Source organism: Lithobates pipiens, unplaced genomic scaffold, assembly GCF_037356315.1.
Source record: "Lithobates pipiens isolate NorthernLeopardFrog02 unplaced genomic scaffold, aLitPip1_a1.2 Scaffold_25, whole genome shotgun sequence".
Lineage (NCBI taxonomy): Eukaryota > Metazoa > Chordata > Amphibia > Anura > Ranidae > Lithobates > Lithobates pipiens.
Window position 1 is genome coordinate 19309522 of NW_027507787.1, and position 24850 is coordinate 19334371.

Genomic DNA, 24850 nt, shown 5'->3' on the forward strand with positions numbered 1-24850 from the left:
TCATTTCTGTGTAAGTGGGCAAACTTACAAAATCTGCAGGGGATCAAGTAATTATTTTCCCCACTGTAAATGCGTTTTGAGGATAGGCTACTTCCATAATCATTTTCCAGATCTGCCTGGTTTCTGTTTACTTACATTATTTGAGCCTATAGTTTTTAGTTAGATATGCTAAAGATAATTATTACAAACAAATACAAATGTCACTCTCATGGTAGTGAATGTGTAACGCCAAACAATAAATGGGGGAAATTAGCTGGACTTTACAAAGAATTAAAAACCATTTAGTGTAAACAAGTATGGGTATTCCTGGTACACATTCTTAGACTCTTGACATGTGATGATCTTTCCATATGTTCAGTAAAGAATTCCTGATGGTCATATGCTGTCTATATGTATATACATCAAAGTCTTTTAAAGGAAATATGTACCACTAGCACCACGGTCAGTGCTGTTAGCTGGTGGGAGGCACCAGATTATCGTTATACTAAATATATCACATTGCTCATTGAGATATTTTAGGAGTTTTATACTGACTAGTGCTGAAGCAGTCATTCTGGGACAGACACACAAGCTGTTAGCACTTGAAGCTGTATGTGCTACAAAGTAAATCCGCAGCATAAAGAAGCAGATAATGGTAGAAGGGACTGCATGAACACATCTTTCAGATTTGGATACATATGCAAAAAAAAAAAAAGTGTTTCAAGTGGAGTAACTGACATACTGTATGTGCACAAATCAAAACCCACCTTGCACTTACTCATTTACAAAAATGCCTCAACTCTATGAAAGAATTCTAAATTAGTGGCAAGCTGAAGGTTGGCCACCATGTAACTCTGAAATGAAACCTTGTTTTAGACTGTTAATGAGAGCACCTAAAGAAAGGCTGAAAGGGATGCTGCAAGTGGATGGATCAACCTAGACTCATCCATTCTTATGTGGAAATCATGAAAACCCTTTCTGGTTCCCTCAAAGTCACTTCACATTCTCAGTCTTCTAAAAAGCTTTTGTTTTTTTTCATCAAAAAATACAGATATGAAGCGGAGGCAGCGTTCTTTGGCAATCTCAAACTTACGGACTTTAACATCATTGACACACTTGGCGTTGGAGGATTTGGAAGAGTTGAACTGGTAAGTCGAATTCCTTTAATAAATTTACAAATTGTGATAGCTGATTCGTTAGCTGAGCCAATATTTTTATAAATCAAGAAAATGCTGTAAACTGCTTAAGATGCATTACATTAAGATTATATCTTATGAAGTAGCTCCCCCTGCAGAGCATAATAAAATAAACAAGAATTGAGGAAAAGAAAAAAAAAATATTGCTAAAGTATTTTTGCAGTATACGTTAAATTATAACCACTATCATTGAAAAAAACAAAATCGTTTATTTTTTTTGCATACGAATCCTAAAAGGTAGCAGTTGGTGAATGCTTAGCATGATTCCACATACTCTGGAAAATCATTCATTTAACTGAAAAGTAGTTGGGGCAATATGTGCTTTGCATTGCATTTTAAATAATACAGACATAGTGCAGAGTCAGGGTACGTGCAAGATTATTTAGTAATAGGTTTTCAATGGTACAAGCTGCTTTAATGTATAATATGTTGAATCCATTTGTTAATCTGTATCTCAAAAGTTGTTGAAACTGTACTTGTTTTTTTTTTTTATTACACATATAAATTTTTTCATTAGTCGAGTTCTTCCATTAAAATGAGAAACATATTTAAAGCGAATTCCTAGCAAAAAAATAAAAAATAAATGCAGTTTTTTTTCTAATGGTCTAAATACTTCAGCATGAATTTGAAATAGTCAAACTGGCATCTTGCTGCAATTTTTAAGAAGGACAAGCGAAAACATACCAGATAGTGGCAGAATGAGTTTAATCCGCTAACGAAAAACAGAGAAAAAAAAACACAGGCAGTATAAAAAAGCAACATATCTACCTCGATTCATGTAAGTCACTCTATATTGTAAGAGAAACATACAGCATAAATCAATTTGCAGTCTTTTGCTGTGCATATGTTAATCAGATTTAGCTACTTGTAGGACATTTTCTCGCATGCGTGGTGTAGCACTTTTGCCTAGCAGTAAAAAAGGTCACTGGTTTGAATCCCGACCAAGGCACTACCTGCCTGGAGTTTGCATGCTCTCCTTGTGCCTGCGTGGGTTTCCTCCGGGTACTCTGGTTTCCTCCCACACTCCAAAGACATGCTGGTAGGTTAATTGGCATCTGTCTAAATTGGCCCTGGTATGTATGAATGTGAATTAGGGAACTTAGATTATAAGCTCCTTGAGGGTAGGGACGGATGTGAATGTACAATGTATATGTAAAGCACTGCCTATATTGACAGCGCTATATAAGTATCTGAAATAATAATAATGAAATAATTTGCCATTTGTAAAATTTGGCTAAAGGTTTCTGATTAACTTTTGACTTGGAGTGAATACGTGCAGCAGTTATGTAATGAGTTGTGTTTTATAACAGCGCTAAATGTGTACAGGAGGAGTTTCTGGTATGCAGTACAGCTAGAGAATGTCTGGAAAGCAGCTGAACAATGCAGTGTGGTGTAAACATGGCAACTATCTCCAAGGGAAAAGATCGGGGAATTTTAGTTATCCAATTCCACAGTATCAGTCCTGACTATGAAAAGACAGAGAGAGATAGCCTAGTTGTAATCAATACTCTACTGTATAGAAGGAATAGAGGAAATTTAGTTAAAACAAAGGGGCAAATTTACTAAAACTGGAGCACTCAGAATCTGGTGTAGCTGTGCATAGTAGTAGCTAGGGATGAGCTTCGAGTTCGAGTCAAACTCATGTTCGACTCGAACATTGCCTGTTCGCCTGTTCAGCGAACAGTGAACAATTTGGGCTGTTCGCGGCAAATTTGAAAAGCTGGAACACCCTGTACAAGTCTATGGGAGAAATCTAAAGTGCTAATTTTAAAGGCTAATATGCAAGTTACTGTCCTAAAAAGTGTTTGGGGACCTGGGTCCTGCCCCAGGGGAACATGGATCAATGCAAAAAAAAGTTTTAAAAAAGTTTTTTCAGGAGCAGTTATTTTAATAATGATTAAAGTGAAACAATAAAAGTGTAATATTCCTTTAAATTTCGTACCTGGGGGGTGTCTATAGTATGCCTGTGAAGGGGTGCATGTTTCCCGTGCTTAGAACTGTCCCTGAACAAAGTGTCATTTCGCAAGGAAAAAAAGTCTTTTAAAATCACTTCGAATTGTCGGCTCCCGTAATACAGAGAACACTCAATGAGTGCCCTCTATATTACGGAGCCGACAATTCATTCATTGATAAAAAAATAAATAAAAAAAAGCGTGAAGTTCCCCTAAATTCAATTACCAGGCCCTTCAGGTCTGGTATGGATATTAAGGGGAACCCCGCATCAAATTAAAAAAAACATTGACGTGGGGGTCCCCCTAAAAATCCATACCAGACCCTTTATCCGAGCACGCAACCTGGCAGGCCGCAGGAAAAGAGGGGGGATGAGAGAGCGCCCCCCCCTTCTGAACCGTACCAGGCCACATGCCCTCAACATTGGGAGGATGCTTTGGGGGTCTGTGACCATGTCCCCATGTTGATGGGGACAAGGGCCTGATCCCCACAACCCTGGTCGGTGGTTGTGGGGGTCTGCAGGTGGGGGGCTTATCAGAATCTGGAAGCCCCCCTTAAAACAAGGGGACCCCCAGATCCCAGCCTCCCCCCTGTTTGAAATGGTAAGGGGGTACAAAAGTACCCCTACCATTTCACAAAGAACGTGTAAAAAATGGTTAAATAAGACAAACACACTTTTGAAAAATTCCTTTATTAAAAATAAAATAAAAGATTCCAGCGGTGCTAACCCACTCTTGCTATCCATGGATGGATGATCATCTCTCTGGGGTCCAGCGATGGCTGATCTGATCCAGCGATGGGTGATTTTCAGTCTAGCGCAGTCCATGTGTGCATCCACTGAGGAGACACTGCAGGGATCCCAGCGCTGACGTTTCTTATATTAGGAGGGCAGGGCCACCCGTCACCTGACCCCGCCCCCTCTTACGCTCGTGAGGGAAGCCAGGGGTTCCCCATGACGTATGGGTGACCCTGCCCCCCTCTGATGTAACGGAAACCTGGAAACTTTCAGGCAATGGCTTATATAGTTCACCAATAATAGAGTAATGCTAGGCAGGCTATGGCTCATATGGAACTGCAGATCTGTTTGCTCTGCTAAGCTGTAGGAATCTGAGACAGCATAGACCGACTACTGGCCAATACCAGTCTACTGTTAGTTTTTCTAACAGTATACAGTATTTAATATGGACAATGTAGGGATTGCTGAACATATGGTGGATGTCAAATTAGTGTTACTCCCACCTGTGCTGGAACACACTTCTATACAGTCTAGTACATCACTGTGGCTAGAGTATAGATACATATCCTGGTGGGGCCTGACTATTTGTAACTGCTGTACTATTTAATGCTATATACATGAGGGATATAAAAAGGTGTCAAGTGTCCCCCGACCCTTATCCACCTTAGCTATGACTTTGTACTATAAGCCATCTAATATTGTGGTAGTCTTTGGCCTTGTAATCCCCTAACATGTATATATTTATGTTGTTCAAGATACCCGTCAATGTTTTCTAATTTTTCAATAAAACATATTTTCTGGGGGGAAAAAAAATGAAAGGTGTCAAAAGGGTAAGCAGTCACGTTAACAAAAACAGCAATGATAAAGAGTAAGATAGTACAACCCGTAGCAACCAGATTTCACACAGTTTAGAGCAGTCAGAACAATGGCATTGGATTGCTGGGTGTATTGCATTTAATGGAAGACAGCTGAATGCACTGATGAAGAAGTTGGTTGGAACCTAAAGTAGGCAACATTTCCATCACTGTAGCCTAGAGACACCAAATATTGTCTTGGCTTTCTTGTATAATCAGCTTGATTATCACTCAGCACTCACCTCCCAATTACTTTGACAGATTTTTTTTTGGCTGCTGTGACTATATGTATGTCCACGTGCCTGCATAAGCACTCCCAGGCACTGCTGTTCCTTGTAAAAAAAATATACTGTGAGATACAAGCAAGCACACACACACTAACAGAAACAAATTCATAGCAACACACACAAAACATCTACATGGCAAAATCCAGCACAGCAGACAAACACATACAAAGCTTATGACCTCTCCCACCTCACCAGAACTTCTGGTGCTTTTTGCATGCTTACTAGGGGTGAGCCGAACACCTCCCCGGTTTGGTTCGCACCAGAATTTGTGAACAGACAAACAAATTTGTGCGAACATGCAAACACTGTTTAAGTCTATGGGGCACGAACGTGAAAAATCAAAAGTGCTAATTTTAAAGGCTTATATGCATGTTATTGTCATAAAATGTTTGGGGAGCCGGGTACTGCCCCAGGGGACATGTGGTAATGCAAAAAAGTTTTAAAAACTGCCCTTTTTTCCAGGAGCAGTGATTTTAAGAATGCAACAATTAAAATGAAATATTCCTAAAAAAATATTGTGTCTGGTGGGAGGGGGTCCCCTTAGTCTGCCTGTAAAGTAGCACATTTTTCCCATGTTTAGAAAAGTACTGCAGCAAAATGACATTTGTAAGGGAAAAAATGTCATTTAAAATGGCTCACGGCTGTAATGTTTTGCCAGATCCTGGCAATATTCATAAAAAATCATTCAAATAAACAGCGTGGGATCCCCCCCCCCCACCCAATTTTTTAAAAAAACCAGAGGGCCTGGTATGGACAGGGGGAACCCATGCAGTTTTTTTCTTAATTCTGTCATAGGGCTCCCCTTAACCACTTCAATACACTATATTTTATATTTTACTCTGCTGAAAAATTGGGCCTTAGGTATTGGTGGTGGCAGAACACAATAACCCCTCACAGTTACTCTTGTTGGGCGCAGGAACAGTCCTTGCTGTTAAATAGTATTTAAAAAATTTTAATTACATGCCCCTGTTAAACAGGGCAGAAACACTGGGCCTTAGGTGTTGGTGGTGCCAGAACACTGTAACCCCTCACAGTTACTCTTGTTGGGTGCAGGAACAGTCCCTGCTGTTAAATATTATTTAAGAGGCTGCTTGCCCTTGTTTAGTGGCCTGTGAGCGTCTGCCTCTCCTTGGAGGCCTTCCGGACGTGATGGGTATTTTTTTTCTTTTAACAAAGCAATACACTTTATTATATTTGTGTACACCGCCTGCACTGTATTATCTACTGTACAGCGCCGAATACACTGCATATATAGGCTACACTGAATGCAGAATATATATATATATATATATATATATATATATATATATATATATATATATATATATATATATATAATATATACACACTAGTAGACTGTATATATATATATATATATATATATATATAGATATTACACACACACACATACACACAAATATACTGCCTCTACTGATTGACTATATCAAATACACTGCCTGTACTCACTGAATATAGAGTTTACACTGTATATATAGGCTATACTGAATGCAGAATATATATATATATATATATATATATATATATATATATATATATATAATATATGCCACTAACTAACCTGCCTGCCTAATCTAGCTTAGTCTCTCTATCTCCTTCGACTATAACACACTATACAGGCACTGTGTAAGCAGCCTTATATAGTGTGGGGCGTGGACTTAGTCCCCCTAAACCATGATTGGCCAAAGGCACCCTGCCTTTGGCCAATCATGGCTTTCACTGAAGAGTGTGCTGTGATTCGCCAAAGCATGCAGGTCAGGTGTATACTTTGGCCAATCATCATACAGCAATGCACTGTGGTCTTGCAGTGCATTATGGGGAGCTCGAATTTTCCACAAACGCCCCATAAAATTTGGTGAACGGATCCGATGTTTGAGTCGAATTTACATTTGTCTTGAACTCAAAGCTCATCCCCAATGCTTACTACCCCTTGCCCCATTCTTTAGCTGCAGACATCATTAAACACCAAAGAGCTCTGTAGACACTGGGGAAGGGCCCATTACTAACTAAATCAAGGGGTGTAGGACAATGGACCAAACATGCCCATATCTGTGCATTTCTTGAAGGGAAACTGAGCAGAAAGACTGTATTTTCCTAGCAAATGGGGTAATAGCTGTCTTCAAAATACATTTTTTCTCAGCACATGTCACTGTATACAAAATATTTGCTTTGAAAATACACATAATGCTTTCCATAGTTGAATTTAAAGTAGAACTAACACAATTTTTTTACTTTTGGATAGGGTGCAGAGGGATTAGAAAACTTGTGAAGTTTTTTTTTAATGATGTACTTGCCCCTGTTAAGGAGATTCACCCGCTCTATTTGTCTCATTTACTGTTTTCACCAAAGGTGAAAGAAAATCCCAAATTTTGGTTTGTCCCCAGAACAGGAATAGAGGGGAAATCTTCAAATCTTACAATAGGGAAAACACAGGATTCCGTAATTTTGAAGTAATTTCCTCTCACTTTCTGTTGTCAAAAAAAAAAAACGATGAGTGTTATAACCCTCTCTTACTCTATCCAAAATGAAAAAAAAAAGTTTTGTCTTTAAATCTACTCTAAAACAAATCACCCTGTTTGCCTGATAGTGCCCTGAGAAACAAACCCTGCATGAATTCAAGCTCAGTCTGTATTGAAGCTTACCAGAACCTTCCCCGCCCTCATATGACAGGTGATTGGCCACTTAAAGTGATACTAAAGTCTGTTTTTTTTTTTATTGTTTAAAAATAACAAACATGTTATACTTACCTGCTCTGTGCAATGGTATTACCCAGATCTCCCTCTTCTCGGGTCCCTTGCCGGCGCTCTGGGCCATGCATCCTGCCAAGTGTCCCTACAGCATGCAGCTTGCTATGGGGGGACCTGATCCACAGCTCGGCCCCTCCCCACCCCTTCTTTCTCCTCATTGGCTCACTGACTCTGATAGCAGTGGAAGCCAATGGCACCCCACTGCTGTCTCAGCCAATGAGGAGGAAGAGTCCCGGATAGCTAAGCCTCTCGTGCAAGATCGCTGGATCAACATGGGGCTCAGGAAAGTATTAGGGGGGCTGCTGCGCACAGATGTTTTTTTTTTCATATTATTGCATAGAATGCATTAAGATAAAAAAAAAACTTCTAATTTTAGAACCACTTTAAACACACAATGCTGTATCATAGGAGGTAGGGGAGAGACAAATTTGCTTCTCCAAGAAAACAGGGTAATTCCCAAGATTCTAGGGATAGACAGGATTGTTTAAAAAAATAAAAAAATGATGTGCTGTTTTAAGGCATCCTAATTCCTTTAATATACTCAAACAAATCAAACAGATTTTCAAATATACCACTATCCTTTGCTTGTAAGATGTTAGTCAAAGGCCAGTTCCAACTTTCTTCTGTGTTTTGAGAAGGTCACTAGCACATACCTAATACAACCACATACTGTTCAAACATACAAAACATAACATCCCTTGAGATGCACTTACTTCCCTGGTTACCTTATGATAATAAAGCAGGTATGACAATAGAGAATACATGTACAAAGCGATAATGATTTATTCAATAACTGTTGGTTCATCCTGCAAAAAAAAAAAAGTGTAGCTGATGTGTGAAATAAATAGTCTGGCTACATTTCAGGAAAGCTATGACGGAATCCTTTCTGGGGATGATATCCCTGGGTGAAACGCATCCTGTTCCAGGCAGCACCATATGGGAGACTTGAAAGAAGAAAGAGTAGACTTTCTATTTTTAAAGCTATGTCCCTAGGGATGTCCTCAGCATCAAATAACACTTGCTTAATATTCCATCATGAAAGTCTTTGCTGGGGATATTCCCTCGCTTGTAAACAAGAAAAGGAACCCTTTCCCATTTTTAAAATGGGGACAGCCACATGAAAATTGAGCAGTGATCATGCCAAAAAAAAAAAAAAATACACAACATTCATAAGACAAACATACTATATAGCTATATGGTTCAGGTTCTCTCATTGTGATGGTTGTAACCTTTGTTATGGACTTTATTTCACATGCAAATTTATAGAACCCGCATGTAAAAAGTGGTGGGTGAATTATCTGCATATGCGGGAGCCATTTTCTATATGGCTGACACATTTTATATGTGTCACTGCCCTCTAAACAAAAGATTAACACCAAGACATTTTGGACTGCATTCGAGGAAAATGTTTGAACATGATATTGATCCAGAAGGCTGATTGGTTTTTAATTTCAAAGGTTACCCTTGAATCACATGACACTTGACTTTAGTAAAGATTGCTTGAGGTTATTTGAAGAGTAACCCTACACTGGAAGATTAATGTGTGATCTTAAAGTATCATAAGATGCTGCTTCAAAAATCCTACTAGTAGTGTTGTAATTAATAATATGGAGCTCCTGGGTCTTACTTAAACAGTATGCAGCAACCCACCAAAGGCAATTTCCAGAACTGTCACCCACTGCAAACAATTACTGGATTGATAGCAGTAAAGGAAGTTTGTGTAAACAATTATTTTTTATGAATTTCACTTATTGAATTCAATTTGCAGTTTGCTTAACTACAGCAAGGTCAGTCATTTTGCTAATACCAAAAATGTTTTAAGACTCAATTTAGATATTCCATACCTGTAAACCTTTACTGGAATCTAACATCCAGAAATTAATTCTAGTACATGCAGCATTTCACTGTTGCATATCTTACCACTGCTGTTTGCATCTGAAATAATGTTACATTGTAAATCTAAATTCATTGCACTGTCCTTGCACATAACAGTAATGTGACAGTTAAATTGATGTAGTTTGCTATAAAGTCTTTAATGTAGGGCACAGGTACTATATTTCCATGGCAGACTACTCAACTTCTGGCATTTGCTTTTGAGTGGCAGATTTTGTTACACTAATCATACCCAAGCAATTACCAGTCATTGATTCCTACTTTTAGGGGTTAATATACTAGAGAGGCAGATAGGTTGTTCACTTCAGGGCCATATTAATAGCATCATGGGCCCCTGGGCAAAGTAACGCACTGGACCTCCACCAGCCGGCTCCAATTTACACACCAACTCTCAAGAGTTACACATGTATTTATAGTACTTTCAATAAAAGAAAACATTCCATAAATAAGAAGGCCACAATACAGGGGTTCAGGAGGGCACAGTACAGGTTCTTGGACACTGCTCGGGACCATCTGGGACATCCTGAGACAGCTTAGTAAAACTGCCCTGGCAAAGCCATGGCAAAGTTGTGACAGTTGGCAAGTATGATATAATGTAAGACTATCATGGGGCCTCCATGCATCTGGGGACCCTGGGCAGTGGGCCACCTGTGTGCTCCCTTGCACTCCCCCTTCTCCCGCCAGCTGCTGTGGGGGGTGTTTCAGGATGGAAAACGGGGAAGGGGTTGGTAAATATGTTATTTACAGACCCCTTCCTTTTCCGAATGAATGCAGTGAGCGATACTGATTGGTATGGGCCCCTGATATTTCACCAAAGCCCCCAAACAGGGCTGCTAAAAAAAAGAATTGCAAAAAAATAAAAAATTGTAAAAAATAAATCAATAAAATGGTAAAAAAAAAAAAAAAATCTACTGTTACTTTACACTGCCCTACTGACCCCATGTACTGCTTTACTGACTGACACTTTCCACTTTTAGGCTACATGCACACTAGCTTATTTTTAAGATTCTAGAAGCTACTTTGAGCATTTTTTTATGCCCCTAGAAGCAAATAGTGTTATCCTATGTGTCCATGTACACTATTGTCGGCTAAAAGCATTTTTCAAGTTTCAGCTTTTAGGGGCAGATGTGCCCCAAAAGTTTAATTTTTGGGAGCGATGTGCCAGCAGAAAAGCTCCCAAACACCATTATCTGCTGCTAAGCACCATTTTCTAGCATTCCTTTTTTTTTTCCTTAGCCAGCCACCCACCGGCGTCCTTAACAACCATTGCATAGCTGATTGTTAAGAAGCAAGCCCGAAAGCCGTCCACTGCGTCCTTGACAACAGATGACTCATCAGCTGTCAGCGAAGTTCCCGGCTAACAGCTAAATGTAAACAAAACAATTGCCGGCAATAGAAATTGAGAAAAAAACGGTGTGGGGCCCCACGTGTAGGACAACGGCAACTGCAGATAAACAGGCAGATGGCAGCTTCCTTGTCTGTAAAGGAGAGGAGGGGTTAGGTCTGATTTAATAAGAAAAGGTTTTTTTTTTTTTCTGCTGGTGTTAAGCAAAATTACATGCATTTTCCCAATGAACATTCATGTTATTAAAAGCTATTCAATTTACATTTGTCAGATATCGGTCTGTGATTATGAGAACAGACGTGTCATATGCTGCAGTATGTTTTTGCTATGTACCGTTTTTGTGGCTACGGAGTGATGCTCGTGACCTGTGATAAGTCATGGAATCTCTAGTTACACATAACTCACTCTTAAATTTCTTAGAAAATGTCACAGGGACTGGTCTGCAGAGAACGTTCTCCTTACATGTTGCTCCTAAATGTCTCAGTTTCTTTCAGGGAATATAACAGAGTAAGCCCTGGTTCATATTGATGCTGCTTTTAGGTCGCTTAACTTGAAGTGGCACAATTTCAAAGTAGCAAGGTCATGGCGATTTCAGGTGCTACTTGATAGACATCTGTGTAGCTTCATACACAGATGTCTATTGGAGTCACACCTGAAATCGGCAAAAGTAGTGCAGGAACTACTTTTGCAAATCGGTGCGGCGCTGTTTCATTGCACAGAACAGGTAAGTATAGACATGTTTGTTATTTTAAAAAAAATACCTTCACATTTACTTTAATTTATGGACATTGCAATGACAAAAACTGAGGGAATATTTACCCAACTGGGTCACAGACACAAAAGCTCTCACATCAAAAACGATAAATAATGTATATAGAAAAAGGTACATCTGCTGACTATTTGTTTTGGGGAACCCATTTGGGGATACCTGATTGAGCCAGTAGCTAAACTTATGAGCTTTTCTGACCAAATAAGCATATATTTCATTTTTTTATGCTAAGCATTTGCTGTACAAAGCCCTCATTGAACTGTGTTTGCTTAGTGCCTGCTGAATAAAGGCTAAAGTTTGCATATATTTTGCACTTACTCCCAAAGGAGCCACTGAAAATTTGCCCAGGTTATTCCTTAGTAGATTGCCCCACAGCCAGGCGCACACATTTTCAGCCACACTTTTCCTCAATAACTAGTTTTTATTTTTGGAGAACTTGCATAGGGTTGAGGGAATGGAGTGGGATACCCCAAAAAAAAAAAAAACAGTACTATGTACAGGTTGGGGACAACAAACCCTTTTCTGAAAAGCTGAAGCAGAAGTCCTTGCATATAGCAAACTGTCTAATTGGCTTGGAGTAGAAACAGTTAAATGCAGAGCTGAAGCAGAAGTCCTTTCATGTAGCAAACTGTGGACTAGAGCTCTTTAGAGCACTAAGAGCAGAGTCCCCTCACAAAACTAAATAGACTAAACTCTTCAAGACGCCAGCCGGTACCCCCTCTGAACAAACACACAGCTGACTCTCTAGCACAAGAGGGGTGGCAGCAGCCCAAAAGACTCTAAGATCTCTCACCTGTCTGTACACACAAAATGTCCAGGGACAGTTGGTTGTCACCTTCCAACCTCCAAGCGACACCTTTCTCTAGTGATACCAGACTAGATCTTTAACAGACAGCTCTCTGTAGCTTCAGCATCCAGGCCTCCAAGTTGCTCACCTGAGACCTCACGAACAGCAAGAACATCAGAGGTAGCTGGCAGCAGCTGAGAACTAAGGATGGGCCAAACACCCCCTGGTTCAGTTTGCACCAGAACATGTGAACAGGCAAAAACGAACATGCAAACCCTATTAACCACTTGAGCCCCGGACCATTTGGCTGGCAAAAGACCAGAGCACTTTTTGCGATTCAGCACTGCGTCGCTTTAACTGACAACTACGCAGTCATGTGACGTGGCTCCCAAACAAAATTGACATCCTATTTTCCCCACAAATAGAGCTTTCTTTTGGTGGTATTTGATCACCTCTGCAGTGTTTATTTTTTTATTTATAGCACAAAAAATAGAGAAAAAAAAAACGCATAATTTTTTTACTTTTTGCTATAATAAATATCCCTCAAAAATATATAAAAAAAACATTTTTCCCTCAGTTTAGGTCAATATGTATTCTTATACATATTTTGGGTAAAAAAAAATTGCAATAAGCGTTTATTGATTGGTTTGCATCTGTGAGACGATCGCGATCACAATCACGCAGCTCGCGGCGGGTGTGCACCCGCAAACCACTTCTTAAAGGGCAATGTAGAGGTATTTTAATGTGCCTGTACGTGCCCTTCTGCCGACGTATATCGGCGTGAGCCAGTCCGCAAGCAGTTACAGTCTATGGGACATGAACATATCAAAAGTCAGTCAAAGGTGCTCATATCCTGCCCCCCCCCCCATGTGAATAAGTATTGGGTACATTGTACAAAAAAGTGTCAAAAAGTAAAAATCACAATGGGCAGTTTTTGACAATTCCTATTTAAAAAAAGGGAAAACTCTGCCTCCATGGGAGGGCTCCCGCCAACTGCTGTCTTTTCCCTCTGACAGCTCTTATATAGGCCACCCGCTGATGTAATTGGATGACGCTGCCCCGTCTGATGTCACATTCCATCACATGATATCAGAAGGGAGCAGGTCACTTAGTTACATCATTAGGAGGCCCCGCCCCTGCCTATATAATAGCTGTCCCAGCCAAGAGGCAGCAATCGATGTGAGGCCTCCCATCGAGGCGGAGCTTTTTAATCTTTTTCAATTTTTCGGGGTCCATTGGGCACGTGATTGAAGATGGATGGACATTGCGGGACACCTTTTTTTTATTTTCTTTTTTAAAATAAAGGAATTGTCAAAAACGGTCTGTTGTGGTATATTCTTTTTAACACTTTTTTTGGTGAATGGGTAGAGGTACAATGTACCCGATACCCATTCACATAGGAGGTGGGTGGGATCTGGGGGCCCCCCTGTTAAAAGGAGCTTCCAGATTCCAATAAGCCCCCCGCCCTCAGACCCTGACAACCAATGGCGAGGGTTATTGGGAAGAGGCTCTTGTCCTCATCAGCATGGGGACAAGGTGCTTTGGGGGGCACCTCAAAGCACCCTCCCCATATTGAAGTCAAGCGGCCTGATATGGTTCAGGAAAGGGTCGCTCGCTCATCCCCCCTCCCCTTTCCTGGCCTGTCAGGCTGCTTCCTCGGATAAGGGTCTGGTATGGATTTTTGGGGGGACCCCAGGCCATTTTAAAAACAAAATTGGGCATGGAGTACCCCTTAAAATCTATGCCAGACCCAAAAGGCCTGGTATGGATTTTGGGGGGGACCCCATGCCATTTTTTCCTTAATTCTGTCAAAGGGTTCCCTTTAACTACTTCAATACATTGTATTACACAGGTGTCAAACACAAGGCCCGCGCACCTCTCCTGCAGCTGGTCCTCCTCTCAACCCCTACTTTCTGCTTTCAAGCAATGCATCCAGCTTCTTCCCAGCAGCAGCATAAGGAAAGGGGTGCATTGTGATGTAAGGGAGAGTCATGGACTCAACTTCTGATGGTGGGGTGGCCCTTGACATCTAATGTAAGGGAAGGGGATGCGCTGGACACCTTGCTGGAATATACCTTGCAATAAATAGATAAACACCTTGTGCCCTCCACCACAAGTTGAATAGCCTCTTACCAGATTGTATTGATCCCTTGTAATAAAGAGATCAATGCAGCATGTTCATCACAGACCACGTCAGGTGCTTTGCAGTATTCCAAAGCACGCTGTTCACCATTATATCTCATCGACTCCAAGGATCTTTTTCAAGGGTGTTCTTACAGATACAACCGGCCCTTTTGAGGGCAATCATAATGCTTATGCGGCCCACGATGAAATTGAATTTGATTCCTAGTGTATTATATACTCTGCACTGCACTATATACCATGCACTGTATTATATATACTACACTGACTGCACTATATACTCTGAACTGCAGTATATATGCTGTATGGATTGCACTATATACTCTGAATGGCAGTATATATATACTATACGGACTGCGTTATATACTCTGAACTGCTATATATAAAACTCTGCAGGAGTTTAGAAGGCGATTCTGCCTCCATCTGAATGTCATTTTTTTTTGCGGATTGCCAACTTCTAAAGGGGCTAACATGCTGTAATGGGGTTCCTGGTTGAGGAGCGCCCCCCCCCCCCCCCCTGAATAAATAGGCAAGTTTGACAGGTGGTACTGCTTATTAACTTATCAAGCTGTGTTAAATTTGCCATGACATGTGTACAGCCCCCTCCAGGTGTCTGGTTGTTTTTAGGTAGGTGGACGGGTGGCATTAAAACTGTGGCTCAACTGCCTGTTTTTTACACCCCCTGGCAGCCATTGTAAAATAAGCTTAAAATGCAGGACTGAACTGCTTATATTGTTCATGAAGATGCTACCTGGGAAGTGGGCAGATATGCAAGCACCCATTTTAATAAGAGAAATACCTACTTTACTTGCAAAAGGATACAAATGAGTATCCTACTATGCCGCCTGAGCGCAGCATGTTTTTGTGTGGGAATATGACCCTGGGAAGCACGCAAGGTCCTAAATGTATGACTTGGTCCACCTTACAAACAAGTGGTTACAACCTGAGGTACCCAAGCCTGCTGGTGAAGCTCTCAGATGGTGGAGCATTATACAGAGTCTTGCCTGTTGAGATACAGCACCGCAGTAGGCATATAGACAACCGCAGTTTGGATTACCCGTCCGTCAGCATACGGCCATTTTTAGCTCATTACCAATGACTGAGATTGGGCGATAATTTTGTGGAATGATATGATCTTTATTGGGTTTTGGTAAAAGGGACATTCATGGTTATGCAGTGATCTTCCTGTGTTTGCTTACCTCCCCTCATGTCTTCAGACTAAGAAGCCAGCCACTTCCACCTGATGGTTTTTATAACCTCTCCTCTAAGCATGGCTCCACCCCAGGCCCTATCAGGGAGCCCTATATTAACCTGTGCACTGCAGGCCATCAGTGCTGATCAACCATTGTGTATTCCTTTGTGTGTTAGTTTCCTGTTTCCTGCCGTGTGCTCTTCTACTGTTTTCCGTTACTGACTTTGGCGTGTTTTGACTATCCCTGTTTGCCTGTGATCCTGACCTTTTGGTGTGTTCCCGACTATTCTTGTCTGCTTGTGGCCCTGACCTTGGCTTTGTCCCTCACCATCCCTATCCTCCTCTTGCCTACTGTGGGTGTGAGCTGGGGGACCCTGGGGGTCGCGACCTGGAGCCAGTTGCAGCCAAGTCCATCCTCGCCACTCGAGGCTCTGGTGAACACCTGCTGGCTCTTAGACTCCACACCCCAGGGAATCTTACGCTCTAACCTCAGTGGGATCTGTCCCCCGTCTGCAGCAGTCAGCCGTAGCTCCACAACCTCCTGATCCTTCGGTGTGCACCTGTCACCTCGCCTCAATGTGACCTGACAGGGACACATTTGCTAAAAGCATTTCACTTGGAAATTGGTTTCTCTGTAAGATATGGTTGCATAATTTAGAAAGATGGGGGGTCAGAATAGAAGCAATTTTTTTTTATATAATATGTTGTGTAATAACCATCAGGTCCTGGTGCTATAAAGGTTTTAAGGGAACCTATAATTCGATATATGTGCATGGAGAGTTTAAGGCTTCAATTTTCTGGCTGGAGAGAGTGGGTAGCAGTATACAGTATATATTCAAGCCAATGTAAATACGATTGTTTGGGTAATGTTTGAGGGGTGGATAGAAGTTTTCTATAAAAGTCTGAAAAACAACTGCTTTGGGATGGGAAATTAGGTTACCTGAGGAGTTGCATAGTTTATAGACATGAGGAGGTTTTGTGGACTAACTTAGTTTTCTGGCGAACATGGCTGAAGAAGAGTTACTGAATAGTAAGAATCTTGCTTTAGCCCATCTCAGGGCCTTCTCTGTGTCTGCTGATAATAATGTGTCTAAGGCTACATGTTTTTCTTGAATTTGGTTTAAGAGGTCCTTGAAAGGGGATTGATTATGTTTGTAGTATTCTTCAGGGCAGGGACTGATGTGAATGTATATGTATAAAGTGCTGCAAAAATTGCATAAATTGTTGTTGCTTTATACCGTAAGTACCTGTAATAAATAAATTAAAAAATGCATACCTCAGGACAACAATAGCAGAATCTGACCTTCAGAAAATGGATTACTAGTACACAGTGTTAATCATAGATAATGGTGAAATGGTATACTAAAGCGGACTGAAGGTATTCAAAAAATGAAATTCGTTATTGTGTTTACCTTGGGGAGATTTTGGATCAAAAGGCGAGGACTCAAGAAGTGACTTGTTCTTCTAAAAGTAGAAATAGAAATTGCTGCGTGAGATGAAAATGAGATAGTATGTGTAGGGTAAAGGGACCCTAAAGTTTCACTGCAAGGTATACCAGAGGCTAAGATGTCAAAGAACCTGTCTTCTACTCTTTACCCTGATAATTTTTCCCTATCCTTCAAAAATACAGTAAATGTTTTTATATTATCTTACTCCAACACATGTCTAAGTGACCCTAGTAGTACTGTTCTTAACTGGTGATCACCTGGTCGATAGACTTTTCCATAAGCTGATATCTTTAAGGCTGAGTTCTCTCTAGAGCCGCTCACATCTGGGGTCCGGTGTATCCCCGTTCACCGTTTCAGGTACAATTGGCACCTGAGCAGCTCCGGAGATGTGTGAATCAGCTCCATAGAAAGCCAGTCACAATCTCCTGACATGCGAATTGGATGCAGGGAAACCCCACATCCAATTTGCAATAGTGTAAACCCAGCCTCAAGTTCACTATGGCAGTAATCTTACCCTGTCATTCCCTGACTTGCTGCATCTTGTGGAATCACAGTCCTGTATAAGACTATTGTGGTATAGAATCAAAACTCGCTACAAAATTGATACAATTTATACAGTTGTTATGGTATTCTTCTTCAACCCCTCAGGTACAGCTAAAAAGTGAGGAATCAAGAACATTTGCAATGAAGATCCTTAAAAAGAGACACATAGTGGATACAAGGCAACAGGAGCACATTCGGTCTGAGAAGCAGATCATGCAGAACGCTCACTCTGACTTCATTGTAAGGTTAGTATGAAAAAAATCAATATTAAATCCGAATTGCAGTTCATGTACAAAAAAAACTGAGGCATATTAGGACAGAACACATTATATACAGTAGCTCACCAAAGTGAGTACACCCCCCACATTTTTGTAAATATTTTATTATATCTTTTCATGTGACAATACTGAAGAAATTACAATATTTTGTGTGGCCACCATTATTTTCCAACACTGCCTTAACCCTGTTCGGCATGGAGTTCACCAGAGCTTCACAGGTTGCCACTGGAGTCCTCTTCCACTCCTCCATGACAACATCACGGAGCTGGTGGATGTTGCGCTCCTCCACCTTTCATTTGAAGATGCCCCACAGATGCTGACTAGGGTTTACAGTGCCTTGAAAAAGTATTTCTACACCTTGAAATTGTCCACATTTTGTAACAACCAAAAATGTAAATGTATTTTATTGGGATTTTATTAAAATGTAATGCTTATCTGATTATTTTTCCACAGTCCGAACATGTTTGATCTGTATCATATTCAGTTTTTGCATATCCTGATGTACAGTATGGCTTGCTTACACATACTGTCCATATTATATTATTTTGTGACATGCTGTGATATTTCCTCTCTTCCTATCCTAAATGAATGAAGACTTTTGCTTCTTAACCCTTCATAAAGTAGCATGGCAATATTACACACTAAAACAAGTTTTACACACCAAAAGCTACCCAGAATTATATCAAAGCTATCAATGTATTATATGTTGTATTGTGTCTTTGTCTACATACATAACTAATCTATTGATCATCTTAATAGGTTATACAGAACATTCAAAGACAGCAAGTATCTATATATGCTTATGGAAGCCTGTCTAGGTGGAGAGCTTTGGACTATTCTCAGGGACAGGTATGTAATCTCAGAGTTGTGGGCACAGACCTTGTCATTTAAAAAATACAGTAGCATCAGGAAATAGACACTGTAAAATATTAGTTTTAAGGCACCAATCCATTGACTACTGACAGCTCAATGCTTTCTGTCAGTGGACTCATAGCTAACCATTCATTTAAATGACCTTTATCTGTGATTTAGAAACTTTTGTGATTTTAGTTTCATGTGCAGCTTGTATTTTACCGCTGCTTTGTCTTTTGTGAAATAATGGATTACGAGATTTCTGCAACAATGTTAGGCCCTAAAGCGGAGTTCCCACCACATTTTAATTTTTTCCACATGCCCTCTGCTTGTCTACATAATATACATGAAATCATGTCTCCAATTCAATACCCTTTCTTGTTCATGTTTTTTTTAGAATGTACTTATCTTAGATTTCGTCTTCCTGAGTGTTTCCATCGTCATTGTGGACATGTGAAGCCCACTAGGACTCTCTTCCGGAATACGGTGTTGCTAGCTACCCAGCATGCACCTCCCGATCTCACACATGCGCATTAAACACATGGCACAGCACGATGCTGAGAGGCCGCGATGCACAGTGACTCCTGGGAATCATAACACACATCTCCCAGGAGACAGTGCACCGCAGGATATTACGTACATCGCTGTGGATGGGAGAAACCGGAAGAGAGAAAGAAAACCTTGAAAACAGGGTAAACAAAGCGAAAAAATAAAAATTCCCAATACAGTCATTATGGCCAATTGAGAAACTAATGATGAGAAGCTTAAAAAATGGGTGGAACTCTGCTTTAATAAAGTAAATAAATCTATTTTCTAAATGGTAAAACAATGAGACTCACTTCTGTAAAGTAAATACAAAATTGTATGTGCTTTTTCCTGGGTAGTCATTACTGCATACACTGTTTTAGCAAGAGAAGAGTTATGGCGTTTGCACATGCGCAAAAGGTTGCGTATGACAGATGTGTCATAAAGCCTTGCATTGTGCGATGTGTGTGTTTGCATGGGAATGCAGCCCATTTTGACCGCTATGGCAAACATGTATAAAAAACAGGCTATAGTGCACATGCAGGACAGGCCATGCAAATCTGTCCACTCTGAGTATGTAGATATATGCTGCTTTCCCAAGCCATACTATGTCTGCAAACACCTTGCATTTACCAAGAAAGTATATTCAGGCAGCACCTTAAAGTGTATATAAACCCTAGAAATTTTTATTTCTTTATCCTGGCTTCCTATATATAAATATATACACCATCAGAAGCATTTGTTTAATAAATGCAAAAAAAAAGAGAAAAAGCTATTTGATTTTGTCAGAAGTTTAGACTTTTCCTCTGCACACTTCTTGTGTTATCTTAAAGGAGTTCTATTGTCATGACGTACACTTTCATTTTATAACATCAGCATTGTAATAGCAATACAAACAATAGTTATATTTGACAATCTACTTAACGCTTACTTGAAAATCCCCTTTCCTGTTGTGGGTACTTCCTGTCTGCTGACCATTTCTTTCCACATAAACCTGGATTCCTTTTAAGCTTTGCAACTTCTCCTCTGCTGTTTACATTACAAGTTTAAGGATTACATATCCCATGGCACCTTGCTGCTTGCATCAGCAATCCCTGTACTAACTCTGCCTCCAGATACGTCTCCTCTCATGATCCCTGTAGGTTAGAGAACATGCTCTGTCAATGAGGTGGCACAGCAGTGGCTATTCAGAGGACATATTGAATATGTGTCACAGAATTCAAGTAAATGTGTAGGGATCTTCACAAAGTAAGTTTACAAACCCCAAGATCATTCAGAATTAAAGTAGTAGGCTTGGAATCATTGGAATACATGATTTTACCATTTATCATGACCACAGATACACTTTAAAAAGTTTGTTTAGCATCCCTAGTTCTTATCATGGACTACAGGATGATTATCATTCATATTTTAGAGATCTGAGGGTGGTTAAATGGCTTAGCAAAAGATAATTGGTAGGGCTGATACCACTTAGACCACAAAACTGCTGTGTTGTCAGCTCACAACAAAGTGCAAAAGCAGAGTGCATTTCTGGCAATCAACAGGTATTTTCTGTACATGCCGAGTCTCTGAAGGGATAAAACGCATGGAAATGTGCATGTATTGCAAATATGTACTGCATATGTTTTTGTTTTGTTTTTTGTGTCTTGATATAAACTTTAAAAAAAAATCCCAACTTTGAGACCTTGGGCCTTGAAAAAGTATTCATACCCTTTGAAATGTTCCACATTTTGTCATGTTACAATCAAAACCGTATATGTATTTTATTGAGATTTTATGTGATGGACCAACACAAAGTGGCACATAATTGTGAAGTGGAAGGAAAATTATAAATGGTTTTCATTTTTTTTTACAAGTAAATATGTGAAAAGTGTGGCATGTATTTGTATTCAGCCCCCTTTACTCTGATACCCTTAACTAAAGTCTAGTGGAACCAAATGCCTTCAAAAGTCACCTAATTAGTAAAAATAGTGTCCACCTGTGTGTAATTTAATCTCAGTATAAATACAGCTGTTCTGTAAAGCCCTCAGAGGATTGTTAGAGAACCTTAGTCATCCAAAAATAGAAAGAGTATGGCACAACTGCAAACTTACCATGACATGGTCATCCACCTAAACTAACAGGCCGGGCAAGGAGAGCATTAATCAGAAAAGTAGCCAAGAGGCCCATGATAACTCTGGAGGAGCTGCAGAGATCCACAGCTCCGTTAGGAGAATCTGTCCACAGGACAACTATAGTGGCAAAAAAGAAAGCCATAAGAAGTCCATTTTGCAGTTTGCGAGAAGCCATGTGGGGGACACAGCAAACGTGTGGAAGAAGGCGCTCTGGTCAGATGAGACCAAAATTGAACTTTTTAGCCTAAAAGCAAAACTCTATGTGTGGTGGAAAACTAACATTGCACATCACCTTGAACACACCATCCCCACCGTGAAACATGGTGGTGGCAGCATCATGTTGTGGGGATGCTTTTCTTTAACAGGGAAGCTGGTCAGAGTTGATAGGAAGATGGATGGAGCCAAATACAGGGCAATCTTAGAAGAAAACCTGTTAGGGTCTGCAAAAGACTTGAGACTGGGGTGGAGGTTCATCTTCCAGCAGGACAACTCTAAACATACAGCCAGAGCTACAAAGGAATGGTTTAGATCTAAGAATATTCATGTGTTAGAATGTCTAGTCAAAGTCCAGACCTAAATCCAATTCATAATTTGTGTCAAGACTTGAAAATTGCTGTTTACAGATGCTCTTCATCCAGTCTGACAGAGCTTGAGCTAATTTACAAAGAAAAATGGGCAGGAGACATACTCAGACTTGCAACTGTAATTGCAGTGAAAGATGGTTCTACAAAGTATTGACTCGGGGGGGGGGGGGCTGAATACAAATGCATGCCACACTTTTCACATATTTGTTAAAAAAAATAAAAAATAATAAAAAATGAAAACCATTTAACATTTTCCTTCCACTTCACAATTATGTGCCACTTTGTGTTGGTCTATCACATAAAGTACATTTGCGTTTTTGGCTGTCACATGACCAAATGTGGAAAATTGCAAGGGGTGTGAATACTTTTTCAAGGCACTGTGTGTGAGAAAGAACTAAAGATGAGATGGTTAAAAAAAATACCCCATGTAAGGCTGAATTAGTAACAGAAAAAGTATGTGATGCATCTAGTTTCATTTATGATTTTTTTTTGTATGCAAACCTACCTTTTAAGGGCTTGTTTTTTTGTTATATGCATACTGTTTAAGAAAGAGTTTCCAATTTAACGTGAGAACATGTAAAAATTAAATTGCCTCTCACTTCGTTATTTTGACCACTCATATGATCAAGTAAAACAGTTGTAGCTAATATGCCTAAGCTCCCCATATCTTTCACTTCCTGGTCCACTTCCGAGAATATATTATATATATTAAATTACTGAACATGCTTAATCTAATTAGGTAAATTATTCTTGTCGTTCCTCTCTATTATCACTGGTAAACAGAACACACTAGGAAATGCAAAGTAATTAACAGGGAACATCCTATTTAATTTCCACTATCTTCTGATGCTTTGGTACTTTGATGCTAGATTTCAGTAGTCCTTTTATTCCCCCTTCTGCTCTTGTAAAAACAATCACACGTAACAGATGCACTCCTCTGTGGTCAGATCTGGTGGAGGATAATGTGTGATGTGGAGAAGTGTGATGTGCTATGGCAATGTGTTACAGTCATTCTGCATCATTTGTTTGAAGAAATTACAGTTCTCTGCATTCTGCTCTTTTTCCCATCAATTACTATCGTATGTCAACTATTCAACAGCAAAGCAACACCAGGAGTAACTCAAATTGTGTATAAGTATGAACTTTATTCTGCTATGTCTGTTTCCTATTGTGTCTTATTACCAGCATGTATGCAGGCTGATACTTTATATCCATAAGTAGGTAGTGATATCTTCCTACAAAGTTGACCATGGCTGAAACTGGTCCAAAGAGTAATGATTACTAAAGAGCATAAATTACATTGCCCACTGCAGTGTGTACATACTGGTTAATACACAAGCACTCCGTCAATGTATTTCCATTTTTCTATGTATTTTCTTTTTAATTTACCCTTGTGTCTCACCTTGCCTATTCATCTATAAGTTTCAAGGACTGTGGAAGCAATGCATCACATTATTTGCAGCACTGTACATATTCAAGTAATATATAACTAGTGACTTTTAAATAACTTATTAAATCTATGTGTACTTTTCTGCAAGTGATATCCTAACAAATGCTGCATGGTGATATCATGTCCATACTGTAATCTACAAAAATCAATGTACATCCAATGTGTTATAAGAGCTAAATTCACAAACGCGCCAGAAAGTTAGTGAAATGGCAAACCACAAAAAGAACACTTGACTGACTCCAAGTATCTGTCTTCATTTAGTATATTCACATGTTAAGGCTAGATTTTGTAGAGTATTGCTGTGTGAGGATATATGTATGCTCAGACCAAGAATGTCATCGGTGTGCCCATATTGCATGCCCCCCCCCCCCCCCCCCCCAAAAAAAAAAAACAAGATATTACCATATTTAAGTTAGGACTTGCTTGAAGACAAAACAAGCATGGGCTATTTTTTTAAAATTAATCTTATTATTTAATATCACTTGGCCATATTAAAGAGAATACTTTTTTATGATACTGTATTGGATTTTCCAAGTTATAAGACCAAGAGATTCAGAGGAATGGCAACAGCCAATCAATATAGAAATATAATAATAACACATAATACAATGCCAAATAGGGAAGGAAGGGACAGAAGGGGGAGAATACTTTAAATTAAGGCATTTTATTTTCCCATGACCCCCACCTTAACAGAAACAAAAGAATCTGTGTGTTTACATCTATTACATTGGCTCTCAGTTATGTTCTTGGCCCTCATGTCTTCTTTGTTTTGTTGCATAAATGGTTAAAGGCGTAAAAATTAAATGTGATTTTTAGCACAATTTGAAAATAGGAAGAAAATTAGGTAAAACCCCTGCAAATTAGAATTCTTTAAAGCTTGTCACTAGAAAATTACAAATATACCATGGCATGCTTGCAGTTTAAACTGCATACTCTTTAATGTATCTTTTCCATTGCACACTTGCGTTGCTCATGGCACATGCATTTTATCATTGTACATTTTATCATTGTACTTAACTGTGTTTATACCTTAGGCAGACGAATACGCTGCACTAAGGTCATTCAACAGCAGCCCATGTTGAATGCAAATGTCTTTTTATACAATGTGATTGTGATTTCTATTATACATGAAAGGTGCTATGGATGGACAGTGATATTATT

At 39.8% G+C, this 24850-nt stretch overlaps 1 protein-coding gene across 3 annotated transcripts in view; it reads left to right on the forward strand.

Moving 5' to 3' along the window:
• The window catches only part of PRKG1 (protein kinase cGMP-dependent 1), a 1414086-nt gene that overhangs the window by 1360485 nt on the left and 28751 nt on the right, over positions 1–24850 (forward strand). For all 3 annotated transcript variants that reach the window (XM_077454156.1, XM_077454155.1, XM_077454157.1), the window contains 3 exons: positions 1031–1127; positions 17992–18131; positions 18924–19013. In XM_077454156.1, the coding sequence (XP_077310282.1) occupies positions 1031–1127; positions 17992–18131; positions 18924–19013 (327 nt within the window). The remainder of the gene's footprint in view (positions 1–1030; positions 1128–17991; positions 18132–18923; positions 19014–24850) is intronic.